Source organism: Hyla sarda, chromosome 11 (assembly GCF_029499605.1).
Source record: "Hyla sarda isolate aHylSar1 chromosome 11, aHylSar1.hap1, whole genome shotgun sequence".
NCBI classification, from domain to species: domain Eukaryota; kingdom Metazoa; phylum Chordata; class Amphibia; order Anura; family Hylidae; genus Hyla; species Hyla sarda.
This window is the reverse complement of record NC_079199.1, coordinates 99666734-99689979: the sequence shown is the minus strand read 5'-3', so window position 1 is coordinate 99689979 and position 23246 is coordinate 99666734. Positions and strand designations below refer to the sequence as shown.

The 23246-nt window shown below is 46.6% G+C and overlaps 2 protein-coding genes and 1 non-coding gene across 6 annotated transcripts in view; 1 reads left to right on the top strand and 2 right to left on the bottom strand.

Moving 5' to 3' along the window:
* NES (nestin) overlaps nucleotides 1-3367 on the bottom strand; it is a 33278-nt gene extending 29911 nt beyond the window's left edge. For both annotated transcript variants that reach the window (XM_056547336.1, XM_056547337.1), the window contains exon 1: nucleotides 2444-3367. In XM_056547336.1, the coding sequence (XP_056403311.1) occupies nucleotides 2444-3364 (921 nt within the window). In that variant the 5' untranslated portion in view covers nucleotides 3365-3367. The remainder of the gene's footprint in view (nucleotides 1-2443) is intronic.
* Nucleotides 639-23246, top strand: part of LOC130295970 (dnaJ homolog subfamily A member 1-like) — a 34590-nt gene continuing 11982 nt past the window's right edge. The window contains exon 1 of one of the 3 annotated variants that reach the window (XM_056547338.1): nucleotides 639-1045. In XM_056547338.1, the coding sequence (XP_056403313.1) occupies nucleotides 923-1045 (123 nt within the window). In that variant the 5' untranslated portion in view covers nucleotides 639-922. Of the gene's footprint in view, nucleotides 1046-18379; nucleotides 18597-18725; nucleotides 18855-23246 lie in introns of those variants that run through there. The other 2 variants (XM_056547340.1, XM_056547339.1) reach the window with 2 other exon arrangements.
* Nucleotides 12325-12396, bottom strand: TRNAG-UCC (transfer RNA glycine (anticodon UCC)). Its single transcript has one exon. It is a non-coding gene; the product is annotated as a tRNA-Gly (tRNA).

Below are 23246 nucleotides of genomic sequence, written 5' to 3'. Positions count from 1 at the left end.
GAGAAAATCCCCATGGCAAACATATGTTGCTCTGGACAGTTCCTAAAACGGACAGAGATGTCAGAAGAGAGCACTGTGGTCATGATGTCAGCAGAGAGCACTGTGTTCCAAAAAGAAAATAATTTCCTCTGTAGTATTCAGCAGCTAATAAGTACTGGAAGGATTAAGATTTTTTAATAGAAGTCATTTACAAATCTGTTTAACTTTCTGGCACCAGTTGATTTAAAAAAAAAAAAAATTTAAAAGTTGTCCACCGGAGTACCCCTTTAAGGGTATAAATACAATTTTTTTTATATTTTTAATTTTTTTTTATATACACACACACACATATATATATATATTTTTTTTTATTTTTTTTTTTTTTATTGTATTCATACCCTTAATGGATTGATTCTCTATGCATACTCTTTATTAAATATAATAAAATTATTTTTCGACCATATATTACAGTCGATTTTATATCTTTTGTGTGGGGTTTCACATTTTGGGTGTGTTGGTTACTGTGAACCCCTATATATATTTACACTTATTATATTTGTTGGAGTCTACATATAGGAAGGATTTTTTTCTGTGTCGGAACTCACCCAAACTGTCCACTCAAGGGCGGGTCCAGCAGAATTTCTGCTAATGGGAACGGTGTTCCTGCTGTGAAAAAAAAAGTGCAGGAACTCAGTTCCCACGTGTTTCTGCAGGATTTGAGCCCTGATGGCCACCTTAACTATTGGACATGTTCACCATCTATTAGAAGTAGGTGATCGATCCACCCCATTAGAGCGTCACCATCTTCACCCATTGTCTATGGCCCCGCCCACCATCAATCTGCCCAATTATAAACAATGTCATTAGAATTTAGAAAAGGGGCATCGAACCTTAGGATTGACTCACATGTTATTCTCTCTCTCTCTATTCTTCCCATTTCACAATGTCAGGAGGCTGTATTGTTCTCATCGGGATGACTGACAGGAAGTTCAGAAAGATCCCTGCCCCCACCATCACCGCTGTGACATCACATATTACCGACCATGAGACCCTCAGAACACAGCAGGTATTTTGGCGCACCCTATATTAAAAATACCTGCAATGTAATTGGCGATATTTATCCAACCAATCCTCCAACTCCCGGAATGTTGCACCATAACCTGTGCCAGTGTTTCCCAATCAGAGCACCTCCAGCTGTTGCAAAACTACAACTCCCAGCATGCCCGGACAGCCGTTGGCTGTCCGGGCATGCTGGGAGTTGTAGTTTTGCAACAGCTGGAGGCACCCCTGGTTGGGAAACACTGACCTATACTATATACTACTATATAGTCCAACATGCTGGGAGTTGTAGCTTTGCAACAGCTGGAGGCACCTCTGGTTGGGAAACACTGACCTATACTATATACTACTCTATAGTCCAACATGCTGGGAGTTGTAGTTTTGCAACAGCTGGAGGCACACCTGGTTGGGAAACACTGACCTATACTATATACTACTCTATAGTCCAACATGCTGGGAGTTGTAGTTTTGCAACAGCTGGAGGCACACCTGGTTGGGAAACACTGACCTATACTATATACTACTATATAGTCCAACATGCTGGGAGTTGTAGTTTTGCAACAGCTGGAGGCACCCCTGGTTGGGAAACACTGACCTATACTATATACTACTATATAGTCCAACATGCTGGGAGTTGTAGTTTTGCCACAGCTGGAGGCACCCTGGTCGGGAAACACTGACCTATACTATATACTACTATATAGTCCAACATGCTGGGAGTTGTAGTTTTGCCACAGCTGGAGGCACTCCTGGTTGGGAAACACTGACCTATACTATATACTACTATATAGTCCAACATGCTGGGAGTTGTAGTTTTACAACAGCTGGAGGCACCTCTGGTTGGGAAACACTGACCTATACAATATACTACTATATAGTCCAACATGCTGGGAGTTGTAGTTTTGCAAAAGCTGGAGGCACCCCTGGTTGGGAAACACTGACCTATACTATATACTACTATATAGTTCAACATGCTGGGAGTTGTAGTTTTCATTTAGGGCAGCTGCTGAGCCACAGGCTGTATCAGGGCATGCTGGGAGTTGTAGTTAGTAACTAACTGCAACTGCCAAATTTAATAAGAAAAAGCAAACAAAAAGTCCCATCAAAACAAAAATGGTCCTGTTAAAAACTACAGATCGGGGCACAAAAAACGACCCTCATACAGGCCGTATAAGGAGAAATAAAAAAGTTATAGGGGTCAGAATAGGAGAAAATCACCCCCCCCCCCCCCCCCCCGCATATCTGTATCCTGTGATGTCACGCATATATAATTATTTATGCAAATTAGCATGGCCGGTATTTTTTTTTTTTGCAAGAAAGGTGGTGACCCTACCTGTGGTCCACCCTTGGTTTGACTACATATCAGCATCACATACGTGCACATAGTAAGGAATCGCATACGCACCTGTAGTCGACCTTCTTCCTCTTGTTGTTCCATCCACTGGTCGGTCAGAAGATTCTCCAGCATCTCCTTCCTGACTTTAAGACTTTGCAGGTCTCCTTCTAGGTTCTGGAGCTCCTGTTGCCCCTGTTTGTTCTCATCTAACACCTTCTTCAGGTTCTCTTTGGCCTGGGCCAGTTTAGCCTCCAGAGCTGACGCTTGGTCCTTGTACTCCTCCACCGCTCCCTGCCATATTTGTGCCAGCCGGTTGGCGTAGTCTTCCACGTTGACCGGTTTGAAGTTGGCGGGGACCATTTTAAAGTTCTCCAGTCTTTGGGAGTAGCTGGAGATCTCTTGTTCTATCAGGGCCTTGTCTTCTTCGTGAGTCTTGAGGATGTCTTCCATCTCTTGCTCCAGTTGGATGAGTCTTTCCTTCAGCCACGTCTGGGCTCTGGTCTCTTCTTCTAGAAGTTTCTTGCTCTTAGACAATTCTTTCTTGGCGTCCTCTTGGGCTTGTTTCTCGTGGTGGCACAGCTCCGTCACGTATTCTAACTCCTGATAGATGGAGTCTCTGTCTATTTCCACCTGGACCATCTCCCGGTGCCCATCATCTAAGGCGTCCCTCAGCTTCATGATCTCGTCGTGATACTTCCGTACCGTAGACTTATTGGCCCTGGTGCTCTGGAGGTGTTGGATCTCAGCTCGGAGGAGTTCATTCTCTTCTTCTAGGGCTTTGACCCGGGAGAGGTAAGCCTCAAGACGTTTGTTGAGGCTAAACATTTGCGCGGATTCGTCGCCAAGGGCTACGGTTGTCGGGTAGGTCTCCATTCTGCTCATCGATGTGCAGATACTTCTCCACCAGTCTGTGGGAGTGCGATGCTGGATACTCAGCGAGTGAGAGAATGGCTCAGGAGGAGTGGACCCAAAGCTATTCATACATTGCATCTGGCCGGGGAGGGGAGGGCCCCCTTATAAGGCTGGGATTAACCCTTTGAAGGACGTCTAGCTCCATCCTGTGACACTGTCAGATTCCTAAACACATCCAGTGTATACACCAGTGGTCTTCAACCTGCGGACCTCCAGATATTGCAAAACTACAACTCCCAGCATGCCCGGACAGCCAACGGCTGTCCGGGCATGCTGGGAGTTGTAGTTTTGCAACAGCTGGAGGCGCTCTGGTTGGGAAACACTGGCCTATACTATATATACTACTATATAGTCCAACATGCTGGGAGTTGTAGTTTTGCAACAGCTGGAGGCGCTCTGGTTGGGAAACACTGGCCTATACTGTATATACTTCTATATAGTACAACATGCTGGGAGTTGTAGTTTTGCAACAGCTGGAGGCACTCTGGTTGGGAAACACTGACCTATACTATATACTACTATATAGTCCAACATGCTGGGAGTTGTAGTTTTGCAACAGCTGGAGGCACCCCTGGTTGGGAAACACTGTCCCATACTATATACTACTATATTGTCCAACATGCTGGGAGTTGTAGTTTTGAAACAGCTGGAGGCACCCTTGGTTGGGAAACACTGACCTATACTATATACTACTATATAGTCCAACATGCTGGGAGTTGTAGTTTTGCAACAGCTGGAGACGCTCTGGTTGGGAAACACTGACCTATACTATATACTACTATATAGTCCAACATGCTGGGAGTTGTAGTTTTGCAACAGCTGGAGGCACCCTGGTTGGGAAGCACTGACCTATACTATATACTACTATATAGTCCAACATGCTGGGAGTTGTAGTTTTGCAACAGCTGGAGACGCTCTGGTTGGGAAACACTGACCTATACTATATACTACTATATAGTCCAACATGCTGGGAGTTGTAGTTTTGCAACAGCTGGAGGTACCTCTGGTTGGGAAACACTGACCTATACTATATACTACTATATAGTCCAACATGCTGGGAGTTGTAGTTTTGCAACAGCTGGAGACGCTCTGGTTGGGAAACACTGGCCTATACTATATACTACTATATAGTCCAACATGCTGGGGGTTGTAGTTTTGAAACATGTGGAGGTCTGTAGGTTGAAGACCACTGGTATACACTATAGGGGGAGATTTATCAAAACCCGTCCAGGGGAAAAGTTGCTGAGTTGCCCATAGCAACCAATCAGATTGTTTCTTTCATTTTGCAGAGGCCTTGTTAAAAATGAAAGCAGCGATCTGATTGGTTGCTATGGGCAACTAGGCAACCTTTCCTCTGGATAGGATTTGATAAATCTCCCCCTATAGCTAGAGTTGCCACCTTTCTTTGCAAAAAAAATACCGGCCATGCTAATTTGCATAATTAATTATATATGCGTGACATCACAGGATACACATATGCGGGGAAATTTTGTCCTATTCTGACCCCTATAACTTTTTTATTTCTCCTTATACGACCTGTATGAGGGTCATTTTTTTTTGCACCCCGATCTGTAGTTTTTAACACGACCATTTTTGTTTTAATGGGACATTTTGATCGCTTTTTTTTTTTAAGTTAAATTCGGGAGTTGCAGTTAGTTACTAACTACAACTCCCAGCATGTTGGACTATATAGTAGTATATAGTATAGGTCAGTGTTTCCCAACCAGGGGTGCCCCCAGCTGTTGCAAAACTACAACTCCCACCAAGGTGGACTATATAGTAGTATATAGTATAGGGAAGGGTTTCCCAACCAGGGGTGCCTCCAGCTGTTTAAAAACTACAACTCCCAGCATGTTGGACTATATAGTAGTATATAGTATAGGTCAGTGTTTCCCAACCAGGGGTGCCTCCAGCTGTTGCAAAACTACAACTCCCAGCATGTTGGACTATGTAGTAGTATATAGTATAGGTCAGTGTTTCCCAACCAGGGGTGCCTCCAGCTGTTGCAAAACTACAACTCCCAGCATGTTGGACTATATAGTTGTATATAGTATAGGTCAGTGTTTCCCAACCAGGGGTGCCTCCAGCTGTTGCAAAACTACAACTCCCAGCATGTTGGACTATGTAGTAGTATATAGTATAGGTCAGTGTTTCCCAACCAGGGGTGCCTCCAGCTGTTGCAAAACTACAACTCCCAGCATGTTGGACTATATAGTTGTATATAGTATAGGTCAGTGTTTCCCAACCAGGGGTGCCTCCAGCTGTTGCAAAACTACAACTCCCAGGGTGCCCGGACAGCCGTTGGCTGTCCGGGCATGCTGGGAGTTGTAGTTTTGCAACAGCTGGAGGCTCTCTGGTTGGGAAACACTGGCACAGTATATGGTGCAACATTCCGGGAGTTGTAGGATTGGTTGGATACATACCGACCATTGCATTGCCAGAATGACTGCGCACATCCCAATAAACTGGGGTTTTACGTTTCATCTCACATTTAAAAGAATAAAAATCCATAAAAAGAAGAAATTCCTGGTAAAAGTAGCCCCTCCGCCATCAGGTTCTAAAACGTTCCGGGTTCTTCTTTCCAATTGTTTCTGGAAAAGCTGAATTGCAACTAATACAGTGACATTTGAAGCACCTACAAGGGCGGTCACCCAGCTTTTCAGGAATTCTGAACAGCGAATCTGCACCAAGATGGCAATAGAGAACTGGTCGCTGATCACTAGCTCGTTCAGGGCAATGGGGGACAATTCTGGAGACTGCAAAGAACTGCAGATCTACTGGGTGTCACCAGGTTTTCTAGAAGTTTTATGAACAAAAAAAAGAAAAAATATATATAATTGCACTTTTTTTTATTTTATTTTTATGTTTTTTTTGGGTTTTTTTTTAGCTTACCTCATGGTGGGTTATAGTTACCTCTCTCATACTATGGAACAATTACACAATTATATTTTTAAGTAAATTTTTTTAAAGGGGAACATTCTCCTTGTCTTCTATGGAACTCAATTCTCTCCCAAATCTCCTGCATAAGTTCACCTATTGTGCCACCTTGTGGTCTGTTGAATGTACTGCAGGCTAGGGCTTGAAGATACCATAGATAATATTTAAGTACAGTGATCTTTCAATTTACAGTGGTCTCAGATTACAATATTTTCAGTCTTTTCTGGACCATTGTAACCATTAAAAACCAGACACATCATACAATGTACAGACAGTCCAGATCTGTGAAACGTGTCACTGGTCAGAAGAACCGACCAATCAGAATGGGCATTCACTGGTAAAACACCTGTATTACTGAAGTGTATGCACTGACTGGTGTCTGGTAGCGCCCCCTACAGTACAGGGAGGTATTACATGTTCTGTACTCTTTACCTGTATTACTGAAGTGTATGCACTGACTGGTGTCTGGTACCGTCCCCTACAGTACAGGGAGGTATTACATGTTCTGTACTCTTTACCTGTATTACTGAAGTGTATGCACTGACTGGTGTCTGGTAGCGCCCCCTACAGTACAGGGAGGTATTACATGTTCTGTACTCTTTACCTGTATTACTGAAGTGTATGCACTGACTGATGTCTGGTAGCACCCCCTACAGTACAGGGAGGTATTACATGTTCTGTACTACTCTTTACCTGTATTACTGAAATGTATGCACTGACTGGTGTCTGGTAGCACCCCCTACAGTACAAGGAGGTATTACATGTTCTGTACTCTTTACCTGTATTACTGAAGTTCATGAACTGACTGGTGTCTGGTAGCGCCCCCTACAGTACAGGGAGGTATTACATGTTCTGTACTCTTTACCTGTATTACTGAAGTGTATGCACTGACTGGTGTCTGGTAGCGCCCCCTACAGTACAGGAAGGTATTACATGTTCTGTACTCTTTACCTATATTACTGAAGTGTATGCACTGACTGGTGTCTGGTAGCGCCCCCTACAGTACAGGGAGGTATTACATGTTCTGTACTCTTTACCTGTATTACTGAAGTTCATGAACTGACTGGTGTCTGGTAGCGCCCCCTACAGTACAGGGAGGTATTACATGTTCTGTACTCTTTACCTGTATTACTGAAGTGTATGCACTGACTGGTGTCTGGTAGCGCCCCCTACAGTACAGGAAGGTATTACATGTTCTGTACTCTTTACCTATATTACTGAAGTGTATGCACTGACTGGTGTCTGGTAGCGCCCCCTACAGTACAGGGAGGTATTACATGTTCTGTACTCTTTACCTGTATTACTGAAGTGCATGCACTGACTGGTGTCTGGTAGTGCCACCTACAGTACAGGAAGGTATTACATGTTCTGTACTACTCTTTATCTGTATTACTGAAGTGTATGCACGGACTGGTGTCTGGTAGCGCCACCTACCTGTATTGGGAGGAATTACATGTTCTGTACTCTTTACCTGTATTACTGAAGTGTATGCACTGACTGGTGTCTGGTAGCGCCCCCTACAGTACAGGGAGGTATTACATGTTCTGTACTCTTTACCTGTATTACTGATGTACATGCACTGACTGGTGTCTGGTAGCGCCTCCTACAGTACAGGGTGGTATTACATGTTCTGTACTACTCTTTACCTGTATTACTGAAGTACATGCACTGACTGGTGTCTGGAAGCGCCCCCTACAGTGCAGGGAGGTACTACATGTTCTGTACTCTTTACCTGTATTACTGAAGTGTATGCACTGACTGATGTCTGGTAGCGCCCCCTACAGTTCAGGGAGGTCTTACATGTTCTGTACTCTTTACCTGTATTACTGAAGTGCATGCACTGACTGGTGTCTGGTAGCGCCCCCTACAGTACAGGGAGGTACTACATGTTCTCTACTCTTTACCTGTATTACTGAAGTGTATGCACTGACTGGTGTCTGGTAGCGCCCCCTACAGTACAGGGAGGTATTACATGTTTGTACTATTCTTTACCTGTATTACTGAAGTGTATGCACTGACTGGTGTCTGGTAGCGCCCCCTACAGTACAGGGAGGTATTACATGTTCTGTACTCTTTACCTGTATTACTGAAGTGTATGCACTAACTGGTGTCTGGTAGCGCCCCCTACAGTACAGGAAGGTATTACATGTTCTGTACTCTTTACCTATATTACTGAAGTGTATGCACTGACTGGTGTCTGGTAGCGCCCCCTACAGTACAGGGAGGTATTACATATTCTGTACTCTTTACCTGTATTACTGAAGTGCATGCACTGACTGGTGTCTGGTAGTGCCACCTACAGTACAGGAAGGTATTACATGTTCTGTACTACTCTTTATCTGTATTACTGAAGTGTATGCACGGACTGGTGTCTGGTAGCGCCACCTACCTGTATTGGGAGGAATTACATGTTCTGTACTCTTTACCTGTATTACTGAAGTATATGCACTGACTGGTGTCTTGTAGCGCCTCCTACAGTACAGGGTGGTATTACATGTTCTGTACTACTCTTTACCTGTATTACTGAAGTACATGCACTGACTGGTGTCTGGTAGCGCCCCCTACAGTGCAGGGAGGTACTACATGTTCTGTACTCTTTACCTGTATTACTGAAGTGTATGCACTGACTGATGTCTGGTAGCGCCCCCTACAGTTCAGGGAGGTCTTACATGTTCTGTACTCTTTACCTGTATTACTGAAGTGCATGCACTGACTGGTGTCTGGTAGCGCCCCCTACAGTACAGGGAGGTACTACATGTTCTCTACTCTTTACCTGTATTACTGAAGTGTATGCACTGACTGGTGTCTGGTAGCGCCCCCTACAGTACAGGGAGGTATTACATGTTTGTACTATTCTTTACCTGTATTACTGAAGTGTATGCACTGACTGGTGTCTGGTAGCGCCCCCTACAGTACAGGGAGGTATTACATGTTCTGTACTCTTTACCTGTATTACTGAAGTGTATGCACTAACTGGTGTCTGGTAGCGCCCCCTACAGTACAGGAAGGTATTACATGTTCTGTACTCTTTACCTATATTACTGAAGTGTATGCACTGACTGGTGTCTGGTAGCGCCCCCTACAGTACAGGGAGGTATTACATTTTCTGTACTCTTTACCTGTATTACTGAAGTGCATGCACTGACTGGTGTCTGGTAGTGCCACCTACAGTACAGGAAGGTATTACATGTTCTGTACTACTCTTTATCTGTATTACTGAAGTGTATGCACGGACTGGTGTCTGGTAGCGCCACCTACCTGTATTGGGAGGAATTACATGTTCTGTACTCTTTACCTGTATTACTGAAGTATATGCACTGACTGGTGTCTTGTAGCGCCTCCTACAGTACAGGGTGGTATTACATGTTCTGTACTACTCTTTACCTGTATTACTGAAGTACATGCACTGACTGGTGTCTGGTAGCGCCCCCTACAGTGCAGGGAGGTACTACATGTTCTGTACTCTTTACCTGTATTACTGAAGTGTATGCACTGACTGATGTCTGGTAGCGCCCCCTACAGTTCAGGGAGGTCTTACATGTTCTGTACTCTTTACCTGTATTACTGAAGTGCATGCACTGACTGGTGTCTGGTAGCGCCCCCTACAGTACAGGGAGGTACTACATGTTCTCTACTCTTTACCTGTATTACTGAAGTGTATGCACTGACTGGTGTCTGGTAGCGCCCCCTACAGTACAGGGAGGTATTACATGTTTGTACTATTCTTTACCTGTATTACTGAAGTGTATGCACTGACTGGTGTCTGGTAGCGCCCCCTACAGTACAGGGAGGTATTACATGTTCTGTACTCTTTACCTGTATTACTGAAGTGTATGCACTGACTGGTGTCAGGTAGCGCCCCCTACAGTACAGGGAGGTATTACATGTTTGTACTATTCTTTACCTGTATTACTGAAGTGTATGCACTGACTGTTGTCTGGTAGCGCCCCCTACAGTACAGGGAGGTATTACATGTTCTGTACTCTTTACCTGTACCAGGGTTAGCTGCTCCTTTGGACACCAGGTGAGGGTGGTTCCATAACTTTTTTAGGACACTGTGTGTACTGTACAGGACCCTGAAGAAGCTCCTGTCCTCTACATAGACAGTGATTACAGCTCCAGCAGATCTTTATTACTTTTATATCTAAGGATTTGCTTTATTTCTATGTTATCTATTTTACTTAATAATGTTAGATCTTTAGGTTGTTGCAGTTTTGTAATGCAGTATTTAAGCCAAAGCCAGGTGTGGGTCAAAATGAATGAAATCATATAAAGAATAGTGTTGCTCGCGAATATAGCACTATATATTCGTAATTACGAATATTCGTTTTTTTTTTTTTTTTTTTTTCTGACAGTACACATCACAGTGATCATCCCTCTCTGCTTCCAGCTTGTGTGGTGTAAAGAAGGCTCTAATAGTACTGTGTGAGACTGGCGTGCGAATTTCCGCTTATGGTACTTTTTGTATATGCAAATTTTCGCATATGCAAATTTTCGCATACGCGAATTTTCATGTATGCGGAAATAAAACGAGAATATTACGAATATGCGAATATTCGCGAATATATGACGAATATTCGTTCATATATTTGCGAATATCCGCGAATTGGAATATGGCCTATGCCGCTCAACACTAATAAAGAACAGACACTTTGTCTACTTTTTTTATCTACTCCTGTTGTGAAAAAAGGGAAAAAAGTGTAGAAGTGTCTGTTCTTTATTTTCTCTAATTCTTTATGACCCACTCCTGGTTTTGGCTTTAAAACTGCACCACAAAACGGCGTTCTGTAAGAGAACCTTTACGGGCACATATGCCAATGATGGGCACAACCTTATAGCTTTGGTAACTTTGTGCAGTAAAATCTCGTTTTACTCAACTGTTATCTGTCTGGAAACCTGTCAGTAAGTGTTTCATTTACCTACAGCACCTCCGCAGGTGAACTTTGGCATTACACAGTGTCCGTTCAAACCAATGGGTTAAGTGTTGACAATCTGTACCTGATAGTTCCCCTATACTCAACCAGGCTTTGCAGGGACTAGTTTACCTTTTTAAATGTGTGTGTGTGTGGGGGGGCCTCCTGACTCTCCCCGACACATGAATCCGGGGGTAAGAAGGGATGGGCATGTTGGGTTTCAACTGGCAAACCCTTTTGTTCTGAGACAGATAAACCACCAGAGCTGTCTGGCCTTGGCTTACCCCTCCTCTCGCCACTGAAAACACATAAACGTTTGGTCTTGTATTTCGGGAGATCAGGAGACATAGCAGACATTTGGCAGACATCTATTAAAGGTGTATGGGTACTATAAAGGAGTAGTCCGCCCCTAGATATCTTACTCCTAATCCAAAGGATAGGGAACAAGATGTCTGATCGTAGGGGTCCTGCCGCTGGTGCACATCCGGTGCACAGAGCGAACTTTGCTCCATGCCGGTTGACGGTCGATGTGGGGCGGCGGCTCGTGGCGTCATGGTCACACCTCGCTCATGACGTCACGGCCATGCCCCCTCAATGCAAGTCTATGGGAGGGGGCGTGACGGACGTCACGCCCCCTCCCATAGACTTGCATTGAGGGTGCGTGGCCGTGACATCACAAGCGTGGCCCTGACGTCACCAGTGACGCCACGAGCTTCCGGCGCTGCACCCGACACTCTAAACAAATGCTGGGTGCAGCAGGGATATCGTTGGGGTCCCCAGCGGTGGGACCCCCGCAATCAGACATCTTATCCCCTATGCTTTGGATAGGGGATAAGATGTCTAGGGGCAGAGTACCCCTTTAAGGATGATGTTGTGGTGTCTTGAGCCGACATAGGCACCATAGCAGTAATACAGCCTGGCGTATGGGTCACTAAAGTAGCGCAGGGGTTGAAGTCCCACCACGACCCCGGCACCTCAGGGAGCACAGAGACCCTTTGCCATATAAGCCGCACCAGAACTAGATTGGTCGGGCATACAGGACTATCTTCTGGAGCGCAGAAGCTTCTAGCTCCACCTCTGCATTATGAGGTTTTTCTTCAGCCCTTGAACCATCGACCTAATTTTGAAATTATTTTATCATTATCAAAAATTTAAATTAAGGAAGGAAAAAAAAACGAAAAGCATTGATGCGATGGCCGGGAATCGAACCCGGGTCAACTGCTTGGAAGGCAGCTATGCTCACCACTATACCACCATCGCTCACGGAAGAGGAGATTTTTCAGTGTACGAGTCGATGACTCCCACCCATATGTCCTTACTCCCCCCGTGTAACCTGATATGGAGACTGTACACACTGTACATACAGCGGACGCCTCCTGAATATAACCTCCCCCCCCCCCCCCCCCGGCTGTGATTCCTCATCAGTAAATGGAACGTGCAGCATCAGGAATCACAGCCCCCCGGGGGACGTTCATCTGTCAGCTGGGGTCCGGAGCCAGCATGTCCCATCCCCCGTCCATCACTTCTCTCCTGATGATGTGATTCATTATTTTACTCCGGCTCCTTATAAATCACTGATATTTGGTGTTCGGAACGTGGTGAAAAGTGACCTCCAAAAATCACCGGGAAGTGTCTTCTTCTTAAAGGGGTAGTCAAGTGCTTAAAAACTTATCCCCTATCCTAAGGATAGGGGATAAGTTTCAGATCGTGGGGGTCCGAGCGCTGGGGGCCCCCCGCGATCTCCTGTACAGGGCCCCAGCTCTCTGGCCAGATAGTGGGTGCCGACAGCCGCACGAAGCAGCAGCTGACACTCCCCCTCAATACTGCACTATGGCAGAGCCGGAGATTGCAAAAGGCAGCGCTGCGGCTGTCCCATAGAGTTGTATTGAGGGGGTGTGTCAGCTGCCGCTTCGTGCGGTGGTCAACACACCCCTTCCCGCGGGCTGCCGGGGCCCCATACAGGAGATCGTGGGGGGCCCAGCCGTCTGACCCCCCCACGATCTGAAACTTACCCCCTATCCTTAGGATAGGGCATAAGTTTTTCAGCACTGGATATCTCCTTTAAAGTAACCTGTCGTCAACAAAAACTTTTGATATAATGTAGATAATACCGTTATATGTCTATTTGTAATATACATTGGTTAAAAAATGTGTATGTTTTTGGTGAAAAAATGCTGTCCTTGCAGCTATTGCCTGTGTCTCTGTGAGGAGACCAAATACAGGAAGTGAGGGCAGGAGAAGCAGGGCTCTGTGCAGGCAAATGACTTTTCAATCTTCCTTGTGTGTGAGCCCTTAGCATGTCACCGAGCCTCAGTGTACAGAGCCCTGCTTGTCCTCAGTGTACAGAGCCCCGCTTGTCCTCAGTGTACAGAGCCCTGCTTGTCCTCAGTGTACAGAGCCCTGCTTGTCCTCAGTGTACAGAGCCCCGCTTGTCCTCAGTGTACAGAGCCCTGCTTGTCCTCAGTGTACAGAGCCCTGCTTGTCCTCAGTGTACGGAGCCCTGCTTGTCTTCAGTGTACAGAGCCCCGCTTGTCCTCAGTGTACAGAGCCCCGCTTGTCCTCAGTGTACAGAGCCCCGCTTGTCCTCAGTGTACAGAGCCCTGCTTGTCCTCAGTGTACGGAGCCCTGCTTGTCTTCAGTGTACAGAGCCCTGCTTGTCCTCAGTGTACAGAGCCCTGCTTGTCTTCAGTGTACAGAGCCCTGCTTGTCCCCAGTGTACAGAGCCCTGCTTGTCTTCAGTGTACAGAGCCCCGCTTGTCCCCAGTGTACAGAGCCCTGCTTGTCCTCAGTGTACAGAGCCCTGCTTGTCTTCAGTGTACAGAGCCCCGCTTGTCCCCAGTGTACAGAGCCCCGCTTGTCTTCAGTGTACAGAGCCCCGCTTGTCCCCAGTGTACAGAGCCCTGCTTGTCCTGTGTACAGAGCACTGCTTGTCCTCAGCGTACAGAGCCCCACTTGTCTTCAGTGTACAGAACCCTGCTTGTCCTCAGTGTACAGAGCCCTGCTTGTCCTCAGTGTACAGAGCCCTGCTTGTCCCCAGTGTAAAGAGCCCTGCATGTCCTCAGTGTACAGAGCCCTGCTTGTCCTCAGTGTACAGAGCCCTGCATGTCCTAAGTGTACAGAGCCCTGCTTGTCCTCAGTGTACAGAGTCCTGCTTGTCCTCAGAGCACAGAGCCCTGCTTGTCTTCAGTGCAGAGAGCCCCGCTTGTCCTCAGAGTACAGAGCCCTGCTTGTCCTCAGTGTACAGAGCCCCGCTTGTCCTCAGTGCACAGAGCCCTGCTTGTCTTCAGTGTACAGAGCCCCGCTTGTCCTCAGTGTACAGAGCCCCGCTTGTCCTCCGTGTACAGAGCCCCGCTTGTCCTCAGTGTACAGAGCCCCGCTTGTCCTCAGTGTACAGAGCCCTGCTTGTCCTCAGTGTACAGGGCCCTGCTTGTCCTCGGTATACAGAGCCCTGCTTGTCCTCAGTGTACAGAGCCCCGCTTGTCCTCAGTGTATAGAGCCCCGCTTGTCTTCAGTGTACAGAACCCTGCTTGTCCTCAGTGTACAGTGCCCTGCTTGTCCTCAGTGTACAGAGCTCTGCTTGTCCTCAGTATACAGAGCTCTGCTTGTCCCCAGTGTAAAGAGCCCTGCATGTCCTCATTGTACAGAGCCCTGCTTGTCCCCAGTGTACAGAGCCCTGCATGTCCTCAGTGTACAGAGCCCTGCTTGTCCTCAGTGTAGAGTCCTGCTTGTCCTCAGAGCACAGAGCCCTGCTTGTCTTCAGTGCAGAGAGCCCTGCTTGTCCTCAGAGTACAGAGCCCTGCTTGTCCTCAGTGTACAGAGCCCTGCATGTCCTCAGTGTACAGAGCCCTGCTTGTCATCAGTGTACAGAGTCCTGCTTGTCCTCAGAGCACGGAGCCCTGCTTGTCCTCAGTGTACAGAGTCCTGCTTGTCCTCAGAGCACTGAGCCCTGCTTGCCCTCAGTGTACGGAGCCCCACTTGTCCTCAGAGTACAGAGCCCTGCTTGTCCTCAGTGTACAGAGCCCCGCTTGTCCTCAGTGCACAGAGCCCTGCTTGTCCTCAGTGTACAGAGCCCCGCTTGTCCTCAGTGTACAGAGCCCGCTTGTCCTCCGTGTACAGAGCCCCGCTTGTCCTCAGTGTACAGAGCGCTGCTTGTCCTCAGTGTACAGAGCGCTGCTTGTCCTCAGTATACAGAACCCTGCTTGTCCTCAGTGTACAGAGCCCTGCTTGTCCTCAGTGTATAGAGCCCTGCTTGTCCTCAGTGTATAGAGCCCTGCTTGTCCTCAGTGTACAGAGCCCTGCTTGTCCTCAGTGTACAGAGCCCTGCTTGTCCTCAGTGTACAGAGCCCTGCTTGTCCTCAGTGTACAGAGCCCCGCTTGTCCTCTGTATACAGAGCCCCACTTGTCCTCAGTGTACAGAGCCCTGCTTGTCCTCAGTGTACAGAGCTCTGCTTGTCCTCAGTGTACAGAGCCCCGCTTGTCCTCTGTATACAGAGCCCCACTTGTCCTCAGTGTACAGAGCCCTGCTTGTCCTCAGTGTACAGAGCCCCGCTTGTCCTCAGTGTACAGAGCCCCGCTTGTCCTCAGTGTACAGAGCCCCGCTTGTCCTCAGTGTACAGAGCCCTGCCTGTCCACCCTCACTTCCTGTATTTGGACTCCCAGGACTCCTAGAGACTCCTAGAGACACACAGGCAATTGCTGCAGGAACAAAATTATACATATTTTTTAACCAATGTGTATTACAAATATACATATAATGGTATTATCTACATTATATAAAAAGTTTTTGTTGACGACAGGTCCACTTTAAGCTTAGTGACTGTAGGTAACCCTAATATCCCACTCCATCAGACGTTTCAGATACGGATCCAGGAAGCTGAGATAGGGGCTGTTGTTTAGTAACATCCTCACATTGTACGGTTGCAATGGACCTCAATGGTGACAGCGTTCGGGACCCTGGGCTAATAGCGTGCGGCACCGTTCATTGTGCCGCGCGCTAATAACCCTTTAGAAGCGGCGATCAGTAAAAGCTTCCCGGCAGCTCAGTCAGGCTGATCGGGACCATCACAATAAAATCGCAATGTCCTGATCAGCTAGCACGCGAGCGGAGGTCCCCTCACCTGTCTCCGTCGCATCCGATCGGCAATTGATTGCTCCAAGCCTGAGCTGCAGGCTCGAGCAATCAACCCCCTATAACACTGATCCATGCAAAGCTATGGCTTTGCAGGGATCAGTGTAAAAGATCAGTGTGTGCAGTGTTATCTCCCCCTATGGGATAACAATGATCAGTATAAAAGATCAGTGTGTGCAGTGCTATCGCCCCCTATGGGATAACAATGATCAGTATAAGAGATCAGTGTGTGCAGTGTTATCGCCCACTATGGGATAACAATGATCAGTATAAAAGATCAGTGTGTGCAGTGTTATCGCCCCCTATGGGATAACAATGATCAGTATAAGAGATCAGTGTGTGCAGTGTTATCGCCCCCTATGGGATAACAATGATCAGTATAAAAGATCAGTGCGTGCAGTGTTATCGCCCCCTATGGGATAACAATGATCAGTATAAAAGATCAGTGTGTGCAGTGCTATCGCCCCCTATGGGATAACAATGATCAGTATAAGAGATCAGTGTGTGCAGTGTTATCGCCCACTATGGGATAACAATGATCAGTATAAAAGATCAGTGTGTGCAGTGTTATCGCCCCCTATGGGATAACAATGATCAGTATAAGAGATCAGTGTGTGCAGTGTTATCGCCCCCTATGGGATAACAATGATCAGTATAAAAGATCAGTGCGTGCAGTGTTATCGCCCCCTATGGGATAACAATGATCAGTATAAAAGATCAGTGTGTGCAGTGCTATCGCCCCCTATGGGAGCTATAACACTGCAAAAAAAAGTGGGAAAAAAAGGTGAATCAAGATCATTTAACCCCTTCCCTAAGAAAAGTTTGAATCACCCCCCCCCCCCCCCCCTTTTCCCATAAAAAAAAAAACTGTGTAAAAAAATAAAAAATAAAATAAACATATGTGGTATCGCCGCGTGCGGAAATGTCCAAATTATAAAAATATATCGTTAATAAAACCGCACGGTCAATGGCGTATGCGCAAAAGAATTCCAAAGTCCAAAATAGTGTATTTTTGGTCCCTTTTTCTATCATGTAAAAATGAATAAAAAGCGATCAAAAAGTCCGATCAATACAAAAATGGTACCGATAAAAACTTCAGATCACGGCGCAAAAAATGCGCCTGTACGCATAAAAATAAAAAACTTATAGGGGTCAGAAGATGACATTTTTAACATATACATTTTCCTGCATGTAGTTATGATTTTTTCCAGAAGTGCGACAAAATCCAACCTATATAAGTAGGGGATCATTTTAACCGTATGGACCTACAGAATACATATCAGGTGTCATTTTTACCGAAATATGCACTGCGTAGAAACGGAAGCCCCCAAAAGTTACAAAATGGGATTTTTCCTTCAATTTTGTCGCACAATTAATTTTTTTTCCGTTTCACTGTGGGTTTTTTGGTAAAATGACTGATGTCACTGCAAAGTAGAATTGGTGACGCAAAAAATAAGCCAAAATATGGATTTTTAGGTGGAAAATTTAAAGCGTTATGATTTTTAGAAGGTGATGAGGAAAAAAATGAAAATGCAAAAACGGAAAAACGCTGAGTCCTTAAGGGGTTAATCTGAGGTAAAATGAGTCGCAATCTGATGTCTCCCATAATCCCCAACCCCCACAGCCTCTGTGACCACGCCCACTCTTTTTCTGACCACGCCCCTTTCCCTTACCGTGAGCTCCCTTCCTGGCTCCGCCCTCCCACATGATGTCAGTTCTCTAATGCAGTGTTTCCTCCTGCTGTTGCAAAACTACAACTCCCAGCATGCCCGGACAGCCGTTGGCTGTCCGGGCATGCTGGGAGTTGTAGTTTTGCAACAGCTGGAGGCACACTGGTTGGGAAATACTGTCTTGGACACATGGCTCAGAAAATAGTATCACACATTATAGGCTTAGATCAGTGTTTTCCAACCAGGGTGCCTCCAGCTGTTGCAAAACTACAACTCCCAGCATGCCCGGACAACCAACGGCTGTCCGGGAATGCTGGGAGTTGTAGTTTTGCAACAGCAGCAGGAAACACGAACTGTCACTGACGTCATGGCGTAGGGCGTGGCCAGGAGAGAGGCGTTTACAGTAAGGGAAAGGGGCGTGGACAGAAAAAGAGTGGGTGTGGTTACAGTCAAAAGAACAGAGTCTGCTTCCAGAGGCTTCCAAAGGAAAAGGCGGGAGATTAGAACGCGGACTGTACTTCAATAGCGCATCGGGACCTGGGCGTGGCTTGGGCCATGTTCGCTTGCCATTGGCTGCACAGAATACACAGGCGTGGCCTCTACGGCCGAGGGGGCGTGGCAATGCTTCCAGAGCTTTCCGAGCGGCTGGGAAATAATAACAGGTCAGCGATGGGGCGTGGTCACCGGAGTAGACGCGAGCCCCTGGGTGGAAATATGGGCGTGGCTTAATCCTTATAAGGATAAAAGGGGGTGTTGTTGGCGGGTGAGTGGGCGTGGTTGTGGAGCTGAGGGGCGTGGCGACGCTTCCAGAGAGTTCCGAGAGGAATTAAAGCTACAGGCGCAGGGTGTTTTGCGGTGACGTTGCTGCCGGTTGTTTTGGGGGGGGACGCGGCTGGATTGGGCTGAGTGTCGGGGTGCAGGTAAGAGCCACTCCTCGGGGGGTGTGCAGGGAACATCCCCCCCTACTGGTGTGTAATGGATGACCCCAAGAGCTAGCACTCATCACGTGATCAGACGGGTGCATAGTCATGTGGACGCACAGCTATAGACCAGTGCTGCAAAACTACAACTCCCAGCATGCCCGGACAGCCAAAGGCTGTCCGGGCATGCTGGGAGTTGTAGTTTTGCAACAGCTGGAGGCGCCCTGATTATATACTGATACATATAAGGGATGGGCATAGTGTTAAAGTTCCTTATCCTGTTATGGAAGATGTGCAGAGGGTTTGTTACAGTGTATCTTGGTACATTGTGTCAGCAGAGGAGACTGAAGACGTATTATACTGTATCTGCTGAGGATTCGTTACATTGTGTCAGTAGAGGAGGCTGTGAAGACGTATTATACTGTATCTGCTGAGGATTCGTTACATTGTATCTGCTGAGAATTCGTTATACTGTATCTGCTGAGGATTCGTCACATTGTGTCAGTAGAGGAGGCTGTGGAGACGTATTATACTGTATCTGCTGAGGATTCGTTACATTGTGTCAGTAGAGGAGGCTGTGGAGACGTATTATACTGTATCTGCTGAGGATTCGTTACACTGTGTCAGCAGAGGAGGCTGTGGAGACGTATTATACTGTATCTGCTGAGGTTTCGTTACATTGTGTCAGTAGAGGAGGCTGTGTAGATGTATTATACTGTATCTGCTGAGGATTCGTCACATTGTGTCAGTAGAGGAGGCTGTGGAGACGTATTATACTGTATCTGCTGAGGATTCGTTACATTGTATCTGCTGAGAATTCGTTATACTGTATCTGCTGAGGATTCGTTACATTGTGTCAGTAGAGGAGGCTGTGAAGACGTATTATACTGTATCTGCTGAGGATTCGTTACATTGTATCTGCTGAGAATTCGTTATACTGTATCTGCTGAGGATTCGTCACATTGTGTCAGTAGAGGAGGCTGTGGAGACGTATTATACTGTATCTGCTGAGGATTCGTTACATTGTGTCAGTAGAGGAGGCTGTGGAGACGTATTATACTGTATCTGCTGAGGATTCGTTACACTGTGTCAGCAGAGGAGGCTGTGGAGACGTATTATACTGTATCTGCTGAGGTTTCGTTACATTGTGTCAGTAGAGGAGGCTGTGTAGATGTATTATACTGTATCTGCTGAGGATTCGTCACATTGTGTCAGTAGAGGAGGCTGTGGAGACGTATTATACTGTATCTGCTGAGGATTCGTTACATTGTGTCAGTAGAGGAGGCTGTGGAGACGTATTATACTGTATCTGCTGAGGTTTCGTTACATTGTGTCAGTAGAGGAGGCTGTGTAGATGTATTACACTGTATCTGCTGAGGATTCGTTACATTGTGTCAGTAGAGGAGGCTGTGGAGACGTATTACACTGTATCTGCTGAGGTTTCGTTACATTGTGTCAGTAGAGGAGGCTGTGGAGACGTATTATACTGTATCTGCTGAGGATTCGTCACATTGTGTCAGTAGAGGAGGCTGTGGAGACGTATTATACTGTATCTGCTGAGGATTCGTTACATTGTGTCAGTAGAGGAGGCTGTGGAGACGTATTATACTGTATCTGCTGAGGTTTCGTTACATTGTGTCAGTAGAGGAGGCTGTGTAGATGTATTATACTGTATCTGCTGAGGATTCGTCACATTGTGTCAGTAGAGGAGGCTGTGGAGACGTATTATACTGTATCTGCTGAGGATTCGTTACATTGTGTCAGTAGAGGAGGCTGTGGAGACGTATTATACTGTATCTGCTGAGGTTTCGTTACATTGTGTCAGTAGAGGAGGCTGTGTAGATGTATTACACTGTATCTGCTGAGGATTCGTTACATTGTGTCAGTAGAGGAGGCTGTGGAGACGTATTACACTGTATCTGCTGAGGTTTCGTTACATTGTGTCAGTAGTGGAGGCTGTGGAGACGTATTACACTGTATCTGCTGAGGTTTCGTTACATTGTGTCAGTAGTGGAGGCTGTGGAGACGTATTATACTGTATCTGCTGAGGATTCGTTACATTGTGTCAGTAGAGGAGGCTGTGGAGACGTATTATACTGTATCTGCTGAGGATTCGTTACATTGTGTCAGTAGAGGAGGCTGTGGAGACGCTCCGGGGACTGATTACAAACAGGGTGCGGCGTGCAAGATCCGGGGGGTCCCGAGCAGCAGGACCCCCATGGTGAGACATCTTAGCGCCCATCCTTTGGATGTCTAAGCGCCGGAGTACCCCTTTAAAACAGATAAATGAAAGCCTTTCACCCCAGTGATAATGTGGTACTGAGTGAAGGTAGAGTCGCTGCCTTCTGGGTTGCAGGGAACAGCTACACTGCTGTCCTGGATGCAGAAGAGACGCATTAAAGAAAACCCTTTGAAGATGGCGCTGGGGCTCCCTCAAAATGAAGAGGATGGACTGGATATGTTTAAAAGGTTCACAGGGGAACCATATTTATTGTGTAAAGAAAAATAACGACGCGTTTCGGGAGGTGCCCTCCCTTCCTCAGATCAGGATCTTTCAAGCTTCTCCTCTTAAGCCATGTTGGGAGTTGTAGTCTTACAACAGCTGGAGACAACTTCTCGGCAGGATAAACCTCCCTGTAATGTTAGTTTGCTACAATGTATCGGTCTGGAGTCAAACCTGTACTGGATGCGGTTGTACCAGACTCCCAGCTGTGAGCAGTATTGGGTTCTATAGTCACTGGTATTGGTCAGACAGCGATATCCGTATAGGCACTACAGTACAATAGCTTAAAGGGTTACTCCGCTCCCCAGAATCTACAGTACAATAGCTTAAAGGGTTACTCCGCTCCCCAGAATCTACAGTACAATAGCTTAAAGGGTTACTCCGCTCCCCAGAATCTACAGTACAATAGCTTAAAGGGTTACTCCGCTCCCCAGAATGTACAGTACAATAGCTTAAAGGGTTTCTCCGCTCCCCAGAATCTACAGTACAATAGCTTAAAGGGTTACTCCGCTCCCCAGAATCTACAGTACAATAGCTTAAAGGGTTACTCCGCTCCCCAGAATGTACAGTACAATAGCTTAAAGGGTTTCTCCGCTCCCCAGAATGTACAGTACAATAGCTTAAAGGGTTACTCCGCTCCCCAGAATCTACAGTACTATAGCTTAAAGGGTTACTCCGCTCCCCAGAATCCGGAACATTGAGTTCAGAATGCAGTATGCCGGCTTCCGGCTTCACGCCCGCCCCCTCGTGGTGTCACAACCTGCCCCCTCAATGAAAGTCTATGGGAAGGGGGCGTGACAGCTGTAGCGCCCCCTTCCCATAGACTTTCATTGAGGGGGCAGGTTGTGACACCACGAGGGGGCGGGCGTGAAGACGGAAGCCGGCATACTGCATTCTGAACTCAATGTTCCGGATTCTGGGGAGCGGAGTAACCCTTTAAGCTATTGTACTGTAGATTCTGGGGAGCGGGGTAACCCTTTAAAGGGGTTATCCACGAAAAAACTTTTTCATAGAGATATATATCAACTGGCTCCAGAAAATTAAACAGATTTGTTAATTACTTCTATTAAAAAAATCTTAATCCTTCCAGTACTTATGAGCTGCTGAAGTAGAGTTGTTCTTTTCTGTCTGACCACAGTGCTCTCTGCTGACACCTCTGTCTGTCTCGGGAACTGTCCAGAGTAGAAGCAAATCCCCCATAGCAAACCTCTCCTTCTCCGGCCAGTTCCTGAGACAGACAGAGGTGTCAGCAGGGAGCACTGTGGTCAGACATAAAAGAACAACTCCACTTCAGCAGCTCATAAGTACTGGAAGGATTAAGATTGTTTTAATAGAAGTAATTTACAAATCTGTTTAATTTTCCAGAGCCAGTTGATATATAAAAAAAAAATTATTACATTTTTTTTTTCCTGGAATACCCCTTTACGCCAGTGTTTCCCAACCAGGGTGCCTCCAGCTGTGGCAAAACTACAACTGCCAGCATGCCCGGACAGCCGTTGGCTGGCATTTGTAGTTTTGCAACAGCTGGAGGCACCCTGGTTGGGAAACACTGGCGTAAGAATTATTCATTGTTAATTCCATGTTTAACCACCAGGGGGCTCTAGGTGTCATGCATTAGTATACAGCATCCTGTGTTCAGTTTTATGTGTACTGCCCCTTTAAATACTTTGCACTTTATATTCTATTGGCCAGTGAAGGTGACTCTCCTGGTGATCACCCGTGAGCGCCGCGTCCTTGTGCCGCGGGTAATATAACCGCAGTGTTTGCCGTCCAGTTAATGTGTAATCCGCTATATACCCTGTGACCGTAGATTATCGTTGCTGCGCGGAATAGAGTGAGCGATATACGGTGCGACCGTTCCTTCTGTACCTGTTAACCAGGATTCAATA